The 10261-nt window shown below is 37.1% G+C and overlaps 1 protein-coding gene across 1 annotated transcript; it reads right to left on the reverse strand.

Annotated features, from left to right (window-relative positions):
* Nucleotides 1–2680: 2680 nt before the first annotated feature.
* LOC105995304 (olfactory receptor 5B3-like) lies at nt 2681–7253 on the reverse strand. Its single transcript, XM_013029012.1, has 2 exons — nt 6346–7253; nt 2681–2795 (listed from the first exon to the last, which is right to left on the reverse strand). The coding sequence occupies exons 1-2, from the start codon at nt 7251–7253 to the stop codon at nt 2681–2683; spliced, it is 1023 nt and encodes a 340-aa protein (XP_012884466.1).
* Between the last annotated feature and the right edge of the window lie 3008 nt (nt 7254–10261).

Raw genomic sequence — 10261 nt, forward strand, 5'->3', positions numbered from 1 at the left:
GGGAGGGAGGGAGGGGATGGTAGGGGGAAAACAATGGAGGGGCTAACAATGTTCAAGAGGAAGTGTACTCATTACCTCACTCATGTAACTGTAACCCTCTGTATAGTATCTTTACAATAAAAAATTAAAAAAAAAGAAAATACTACATTCTACAATCAACTAGGAGGTCTTTATGAATGTGAGAGGTTATGCATATCTACTTGTGTATTTGTATGTGTATGTGTTTGTGTGAGATAGGAATGATTGTTTTTCATTACTACCTGGCCATTAATACAATTGAGCATTTAGAAGTTATCTTCTAAATTTATAAAGGTTGTATGAGACAAACTTTAACTTAAAGCCATGTTCAACCTAACTAAAAATGTATGCTTTAGCTCCATTATTGTCAACAATAAGTGCAATGATAACAATAATAATTGTAATAAGTATGAGATTGTAAGGCTAAGGTGAATTTCATAGCACATTAATCCTTATCCTAGCTATTTGTAGTTTAATAAATCATCCTTTTCACTCTTCTGGGTTTTTGTGTGCTTGTTTTTCTGTGTTGGCTTGTTTGTTTACATCTAAGGATAGGTAAAATCATCAATCACATAGTGTCTTGTTATTTTTTTGCTCATGTTTTTAGAGACATGGACATGATGTTTCACGATACTATCTCACCTCTCTACAGAGGGAAATTTAACATTTTCATAAGAGACACTGAGTTTTGCAGTATTGATCGAGGCCATCTCTCTCTCCTGTAAAATAACTCACAGCTAGGCACATGGACTCCACTGCTTTTGACTGAATTGTACTTCTCATTAACAACGTTTTTAGGACATAGAAACTTACCAGTTTCCTGGAGGAGAAATAATAGTCAGTCCAGAGCAGTGAGTCTGAAGTCATAAAAAATTCCATATAGAATATTGCATATATACCTTTAAAGAAACTGCTCTCTCTCATGTAGTGGTCAAAAATATCCAAGTCATCTAAGGCAGTGGAAATGGAGAAACATACATTATTATAGATCAACTTTCAAATCTAGCACAATTTTTTTTGTTATTTCATGGGAGAGTCCTTTGCCTCCTCCTTTTTTGCATAATAATTTTGATAAGATATGGCTGTCATGTAATTTTCAAATTGTGACTACAAATAACACATATGAGATGTCTATAAGGCATCTTATGAACAGTTTATGAAGTCTATGAATATCCTTTTTAAAAATAAAAGTTTTTGAATTTGAACTCAGATGCCCCGGTAATTTTTTTCTTACCACACAGCCATGTCTCCAGCTGTAAATTTTTTGCTCATTATTGTAGAGGTAAACTCTCCCTTTCTGTCTAACTGCCTGGATATCATCCATCTATGTCAGGCTTCTGAGGAACTAAGCTAACAGGCATACCCCATCCCGATCAGTCCTTTGTTGAGAAGATGGTCTCACAAACTTTCTTTTTTCCTGCCTGAGATAGCTTTGAATTGTGGTCCCAACTATCCCATCTCAGTTGCCCATGTAGTTAGAATTGCAGGCACTAGCCACTAGTGCCTGCCTTATTAATGTAGAATTTGTTTTTCCATGTTTCCCCAGACCATAGCTGAAATCTCAAAGAAAATCCTCAGATCAGAAGCCGGCCTGTATGTACTAAACAGCAATTGTCATTCAAATGAATAAATAATGTCCAGCAGAGTGTAAAATGAGATGAAGCCCTTCTAATGCTACCTGGCACTGATCATGTTGGGATTTACAAGGCAAATTCATGGATCTGGAGAGAACCAGATAGGCTTGGAGATCTCTGGAGATTTCTCCCATGAGAATATCTGCAGCCCTCATCTTGCTTTCCTAGGGAGAAGCAATTAAATAGTGTCTGGGATGGAGTTATTTATTGTTAGTGGGAACACCCATCTTGCATTGCTTCTTATTTCTTGTTTCCAAAATTCTCTAATTAATGCATAATTTACATACACTAGTACCTAGATTTTAATATGTATAGTTCTAATAATTTAATCAATGTGTTCTCTTGTTTTGTTACCACTATTGCCTCAAGAAATTGATCTTAACTTCTCTTAGATAAAGTTCTCTCTCCTATTGATCATGGTATCAATACATTGTTCTGCTGTTATTTTGAAATAATATTACTTTTGGTAGAGTATTCTTAATCATATTCTAAAATATATAGTCTTTGAATCTGGCACCTATTTATGCAGTGGGTTTCCATTATGTAGACATAAGAAATAATTCCATCAGAAGTTGAGAAAATTGTGTTGGTTTTGGTATTTTGTGGTTGTAAATAAGGCTGATTTAGTCATTTGCTCAAGGCTTTTCATATGGACCTAGGTTTCCATCTCATACAAGTAAATACTTGGCCAAGATATGGATCTGTCAAGTTTCCTGTATCTTAAAAAACCTGAATAATAAGTTGCTAGCAGTTTTCTAAATGGCAATTTCTAATGTGAACTCTTCTTTGCAATCCACTGAAATAGGGTTATATATTTATCAAAATTTACAATTTCAACTCTAAAAATTATGATTTCACTTTCACTTTTGTTCACTCTGTAGCAGAAGTAAATTAAGCCTTTATATTTTTTTAAACCAATTAATGTTACCATCCCAACTTTGGCCAGAAAATGAATTTTTCTGAGAAAAGGGAGGGATTTACTTTTGTCCTTTGCACAGTTGCCTCTTAGTCCACACTCCCAAGCAAACTTAACACACCTTTTCAAAGGCACAGGTGGTTGAACATTTGTCTTGTGTAGCTAGGCTCTTTAGTTCACATATAAGGAAGGGTTCATCCTCTTCAGATTTTAGTCTTTCAAGGGATACAAGTGGACCCATTACAACAATGAGATGTACAAGATGCTATGTTGAAAAATGAACTTTACACTTGGTGGGGGGTGCAGTCATGGAGATGGGAGGGCAGGGATGGCAGGGGAAAAACAAAGGAGGAGACAACAATGCTTGATAAGAAATGTACTCATTACCTTGCTCATGTAACTGTAACTCTCCTCTGTGAAGTATTCTCACAATAAAAACCATTAAAATTGCTATCTTGTTATTCTCACAGGATTTTCAAAATGATTATGGCCCTGAATATACCATTGGTCTACATAGCAAGAGCCCATAGGTCAAATATTAATATTCATTATTCATACAATTTGGTGGAATATAGCACAGGATTTAATGTCACAGGATTAAGCTCTTTGCTTACTGTTATGCTCAAGTCCCATTTCTACAAAAGGGACATGTGATAGTTCCTCATAATAAATGGCTTGAATTGCTATGTTGGCTGAAATGTTGTAAGGAAACTCAGTTGGGAGAAACAGAGAAGCCACTGCTTAAGAGGCCAAATTGTGAGTCTTCATTGGAGAGCCGGAGCACTGCAGGTGGACTCATGTCTCAAAGAGCAGCAGCCCCGAGTGCAGCTAGCACAATGCTTAAATAGGCCAAACCACATAAGGTGTGAGGAATTAGACCTAACAAAGGTGTTAAATAAAAGCAAACCATCTAGGCAAACAAATAGGGGGAACTCAAGGGCCAATTATCTAGGGAAAACATAGACCAAGTCTTCTTGCTTTATTCCCCACTGGTTTTATGTATGTGGAATCAAATCATTGATGTTGGAGACCTAGGCTGCATTTGGAGGCCTTCGGATCAAGGGCAAGGCAGAAGTCTGACTTTCAGTGGATTTGAAGTGACTTGTGTCTTTCATTCTGAATCAGCAGGCTTCAGTTGCAGGCGATGGAGCCAGGCAAGAATCCCCTCTTCCTTCACCCCTGAAGATAAGCCCCTTGGCCCATCTTAAGTTTCCATCCCTCTTGCTATGTTTACCATTAGGATGACTGTTCTAGAAAGTGTGTCTATAAATGGGGAGGTCTTCATCAGTAGGCATCTTAGAGTGACACACGAGATCAAGCCTTTCACTCATCTCTTCCCCACCTGTGTAGAGAATGTTTAGACGCATAAGTGAGAAACAAATCTACTAGAGGCTAAAGAATGGCTGAATCAGAACTTGAGACTTGATATCTGTAAATATTAGCTTACGTGACAATGGGATCACAGTGGTGATTAAATTCAAAATTTCAAACTTTCAGCAAAACGTTAGAGATATGTAAACAACAAGAAAGCATATGTCATTGCTAGAAAAAATGAAAACCTAAACCTTTGCCTAATAGTTAAATATTCAAAGTCTATGGATATAAATGTAGCCAAAGAGAGTGAGGAACTGTTGTTAGAAATATAAATAAAAGAACCAAGGAAATTAGTGCTTCCAAGGAGATAAAAACGAGCTATATAGGAAGCTCTGTGAAATCAGAAATTTACAAGAGGGTTTTAACAACTGACAAGTAGGGAAAAGAAACAATCCATGAACTTGAAGGTAATTACAGTAGTAATATTGTAGTAATTTTGAATGAGGAGCTCAAAAGAAAAAAAAGAACAATTATTTTTAAAACAGAGCCTCTGGGATGGGAATGTGGCTTAGTGGTAGAGTGCTTGCCTAGCATGTATGAAGTCTTGGGTTCAAGTCCTTAGTACCACATAATCAGAAAAGGCCAGAAGTGTTGCTGTGGCTCAAGTAGTAGAGTGCTATCTTTGAGCAAAAGCTCAGGGACAGTGCCTAGGGCCTGAGTTCAAGGCCCAGGACTGGCAAAAACAAACCCCCCAAAACCAGAAAACAGAGCCTGTGAGACATCTTGCTTGCCACCATGTATAATTACACAGGCATAATAGGAATATCTGAAGGAGCAATGAAATACTAGTAAGGGTAAGGATAATTTTTGAATGATCACTTCCAAAATGCAAATAAGTTTTGAATGAGCATGTCCAAAAATGCAAATTTTGTGAAAGTAACCTTATTTCCAGTAAGTTTAACAAAGTCAAGAAGGATAAAGATAAATACCTCCAAACAAGTTTTAATCAAGTTGCATACAAGGGAAGCAAAGCTTATAAAAAATAACTTATTGCAAGAAACAACCAACTTGAGACATGGTTTTATCTATCAGCCTAGGTAAATGAGAATTTGAGGTACCAGTACAGAGACTGTGGCAGACACAGCAGAAGAGCAATAGGAACAATGAAAACAGGACAAGTACAGAGACACTGAAATGTAACAGAGTAAATTGGGAAGTCTGCACTTCTGTCTTCTGCTTTCCCAGGAGGAGGGAATACCAAAACCTCCACCATGAGGTAAATTCGGTTGTTTTCATATCTGACTTGCAGACAGGCTAATATGGTCATGAAAGACATTTTTTCACTCCTCATACCTCAGAGAGCCATAGCAAGGTGCCATTTTGGAATTGAGCTACTTGTTGACCTTGAAAACAAGGAGCCTTTATGAGTTAGGGAGTCATGGGAAATCCACTCATTAGAAAGCCACAGGAAGTGGCCATGGAAAAGAAGACTGTCTGACAGGGAGCAGCTGAGAAGCTTTAGCAGCTGGTAGCTTGGAAAAAGAACCATGAGTGTTCAGTGGTCTCACCCTTCAGACTAGATAGAGAAAGCAGAGAAATGACACTATGATTGACAAGTATCTCAATACTAAAATCTCACTACTGAATACATTTTTTTTCTGAAGGTCTGGATTTAGGACTGAGCTATTTGGGGAACATTAAAAACCAGGGAAGAGTGATTACCTACGGAGTCTCAGCACACTCTGTCGCAATGGATTAAATTGGTGACAAAATCAGAGGTTGTACATAGAATACACAGATAAAGGGTAGAAGTCTGGTGGGTGGGGTGCAGAGTTGGGTGACAACAAAGACAATAACTCAACAAAACAAAAAATGAATGGCCAGCATTATCAACTGGAAAGCATTTGCTGAGAGGAAAATTGAATGGAGGAGGATGGGATAAGAGAGAACAAGGGCATATTCTGAATAAAACACAATGGATGTCCATGCACAATACCATGGTGAAATTGTAGTACAATTGATTTACACTTAAATAAGCGAATGGCAGCAGAGTGAAGTAGCTATGTTGAGGGGAGGCTGCCAGTGTACAGAAGGTGAATGGATGGAAATGATCAATGATGGTGAATATAATTGAAGCACGTTATACACACATATGGAAATAGAACAATGTACGTTGTTAACTTGTCTTAGGAAGAGATGAAGACAGTATTAAAGGGGATGAGGTTGAGGAGCCATATAATATTCATGTATGGAAATGTCACAATCACCCCCACCCCCTGTACAACTAATGGATACCGGCTAGTAAATAACTTAACAAAACCTCTTAACTTCAGTGCAGACATCAAATATAACTCTGTATGTGGAAAATATCAAGTTACACATGAAGTAATTAACATCCTAGAAAATTAAAGCCATAATCCTAAAGATTTCTGTTGCATCCACAAAATGAATGCATTCTTGAGATTTATAAATGCACCCTTAACTTCCTTGTTCCTCAGGCTGTAGACCACAGGGTTCAGCATAGGGATGACCGTGGCGTAAAATACAGACGCAATTTTGTCTGTGTCGGAGTGAGCCACGCTGGGCTGTACATACATGAAGATAGCAGTCCCGTAGAAAATGGAGACCGCAGTGAGGTGGGAAGCACAGGTGGACACAGCCTTCCGGTGTCCCAAGGCTGAGTCCATCTTTAGAACGGTAATAAAAATGAACATGTAGGATATACAGATAACAAGGAGAGCAAGAAATATATTGAAGGTCACTACATAGACAAGAATGAGCTCACTAATGTATCTGTCAGAGCAAGAGAGAACCATGACGGCAGGAATTTCACAGAAAAAGTGATGGACCACATTGGACTTACAGAAAGAGAGGCTGAATGTGTCCCCAGTGTGGATGGAGGCATTCAGGAAACTAATGAGGTAAGAGCTTATGATCAGCCAAGTACACACATTCGTTGTCATGGTGGTGGTGTAATGGAGGGGCTTACATACTGCTGCATAACGATCGTAGGCCATGGAGGCCAACAGGTAATTTTCCACAGTAGCAAAGCCTGAAAAGAAGAACACCTGAGCAGCACAAGCATTGTAGGAGATGACTTTGTCTCCCATGAGGAGCCCAGCCATGACCTTAGGAGTGACAGCTGAAGAGTAACAAAAGTCCACCAGAGACAGGTTACCAAGGAAGAAGTACATGGGGGTGTGGAGACGAGAGTCCAAGAGAATCAGGAGGACCATCCCTAGATTCCCAACCAGCGTGATGATGTAGATCAAGAAGAAAGTTACAAAGAGTGGGATCTGCAGGTCTGGGTCACTGGTCAGCCCCAGCAGGATGAAATGCATCACATCTGTCCTGTTCTCCATCAATATCATTGATCCAAGACTCTCCAGATGATCTGCAACCATAACACAAAAGGAATAGAACAATTACAAAATTGAACTGAAATGGTAAAATATGAGATATATTCTCTCACTGAAGTCATAACTTGCATTTCAAGGTTTCATGGAATCAGAATAGGCTGCTTCAAAATATACTGTTGAATCTAGTCATTGAAAAGATCATGTACACAATATACATTTTTATATGTCTGTTAACTGAGATGTGGACAATTATGTAACTGGATGACAATGATTTGCCTACCCATATCTAGCTTCTAGTTCAATTGTCCAGATGATATTTGCTGTTGCTCACCTCTTAAAAATGGTTATAGTTTCATTGTGTAATTGTCACTCTACTCAATATTCTAAGTTTGCTTGGCTGTTACCATCAGGAAAAGTGTAAGACAGAAAAACTTGAATAATTGAGTCATACTTGCATATTTATTAAATAGCAATGTCAGCCCCAAACACATGCCAATTTTTCACCCATGTTGTTCCTAAATCTCCGGGTTTAAATTGTATTTAAGTTGAATTTAACAGAATTTATAATTACTCCTTTGATTCAAACTTGATGTTTGGAATTTCACAGTGAACTAAAGGAGTAGTTGATTCTGGGTGATGCCCTGTTGTTTAATATATATTTTCTTGTCTTTGAGGTAAAAGAAGGAGAAATGCAGAAGAATAAAGACATTTCTCTTTCAATGGCAAAACTGTCCCAAGTGAATTAATAAGCTCTGAGTTGTGTTTCAACTTTTCCTTACTACCTCATGTTTATCATTACCACACATATACATATTTACTGAAATGGTCAAAATACTTCTTCCTTGCCATCTATGTTTAAGTTTGGAAGGAATGATCCTATGGTCTTTAAATCTGATTCTTTCTCGTATTACTTAATCAGGCATCATCAGATCACAGAGACCACGCTTTGAATGTTGGTTGAACTTGATGGACTGTCTTTAGTTTACAGATTTGTTTGGATGGAAATTCCCACTTTTATAATAAATTTTATTGGAACCTGTTCTCATGTAGCAACACTATTTAAATTCTTTTATTTTAACTGAAAACTTTGGAAAGATATCCCTATAAACCCAACTCACATTTCCCACCATTTTTCTCATAAGCTTTTGCAGCTTCAATTAATGAGCCATTCCTATAAAGACATTTTGCTTTCCAATCTTAACACACATACATACACACACATACACATACACTGTTAGTATATACAGTCCTTTATAAATAATGATATTGGACTTATATGCAAATAAACTGTGTGTTGTTAATATGTGTATGAAGTGACTATAAAGTAGACAGAATTATTACTATTTTATTATTAAGAAAATTCAGTATTTGAAAAGCTAATGTTCTAGAATTAGGTGAGTTGTGAGCAAAATTTACATTCAAGAATTAAAGACACTTTCCAGTGTGAAATAATGGCTAATGTGATGAAATGGAGTTTAGTAGTTTCATTTTAGCTCTTTCAGGACCCTTTTGAAATTGAAAAAGGTTAAATTCACTCAAGTGATTTTTTTTTGGGGGGGGGGATGAATCTCTTTATCCATAGCTTTAAATGTTCTTTATCAGAAATTTATGAATTTATGAAGTAAATCTCCACTCAACCATTCCTTCTCCCAAATATTAGTAGATTTAAACAAGCAAACAGTGTTAGTTTTACTAGAATTTATTTGTGTGCAATTGTTTTCTATCTTGAATGAGATGCAGAGATTATGAACAAGATAATCACCTAGTTAAAACATCATTGATCTTAGTTTTTTTTCCTTGGGGGGTGGAAACAATATTTATGAATCACTAAAATTCTTACCACAGGTATTTTGACACTTACGAATACCTGGACTCACATTTGTTGGCTCATGTCTTTAGAATGGCTTTGAAAGCATTCTCTTTTCCACTGCACACTTCTGTGGCATGAGCTAGGCTTCTCATATAAGTGTTCATGGAATATAGCATTCTCCCTGTTTACTTCAAGAGAAAGAATGATCAATCCAGAATGACGCATCTGAAGTTGTAAAGTTAGGCACAGAATGCCTCGTACGTTCTACTGGAGGAGCTCCCCCTTCATGACAGGGTAAATGACCTCACAACATCTGTGTGGCAGAATTAAATGGAAGGGGAAAAACATCAACATGGGTCAACTTCCAAATCTCACATCAATTCTTTCTGTACACTTGGCAGAAGCACATGGATCATCCTAATTTTTAAGATAAATGTGACGAGATTACCTATCTCATAATTTGAAGATTGCCTCTGTAAGTAATGGAGCATAGAGGCTTATAAAATAACTCACAATCAACCATAGTGTCTGGTGAGTACCACTGCTGCATTTCTTTACCCTTTGTTCCATACAATTTATGGGTGGGGACGGGTGGGAGGCTGGGAAGGGAGGGTCTGGGAGAGAGCAAAGGAACAGAAGACACTGGGGAATAGACTCATTACTTGACTCATGTACTTGGAATCCCTCTATACACTACCTCTATAATAACAATAAAGTAAATTTATTTTTAAAAAAGAACGAATGAATGTGTTCTGACCCCAGGAACAGACTCATCTCTAAAGAGTCCTCTGTCTTATTACTGCAACTGATCTACTTAGTAGAAATATAACTAAATCTAGTAAAAAAAATGTACTCTTTATCTGACTTATGTAGCTGTAACCCCTCTGTACATCACCTTTATAACAACAATAAAAAATGCATGGAAAGAAAATATCCTGGAGATAGCTAGAGTAATTTTTCCTATGTATTTGTGAATTTAATTATCTGAATACTTTAATAATAAAATGCATTATACAAAAAGTGTACACAGGGAATAATTTAACTACTATTAATAATACGAGCCCAATAATATCTGCTTCTTCCTTCTCAGGGGTAACCACGAACCTTACTTCTCTTTTTATGCCCTTCATTTTCATTATAGTTTTCCCATGTGTTAAAGTTCTGCTTCTGAAATAAAATAATGAAATATATATTTCTCTTCTTAAAAAGT

The sequence above is a fragment of the Dipodomys ordii genome, unplaced genomic scaffold, assembly GCF_000151885.1.
Source record: "Dipodomys ordii isolate 6190 unplaced genomic scaffold, Dord_2.0 Scaffold117, whole genome shotgun sequence".
NCBI classification, from domain to species: Eukaryota; Metazoa; Chordata; class Mammalia; order Rodentia; family Heteromyidae; genus Dipodomys; species Dipodomys ordii.

What these genes read in the sequence shown, in the direction of transcription:
- LOC105995304 (XM_013029012.1), bottom strand. Translation starts at nt 7,253, where the DNA reads ATGATATTGATGGAGAACAGGACAGATGTGATGCATTTCATCCTGCTG. An exon ending in GTTAAGGGTGCATTTATAAA is followed by an intron (nt 2,796 to 6,345) that starts TCTCAAGAATGC and finishes GGGTCCACTTGT; the next exon opens with ATCCCTTGAAAGACTAAAAT.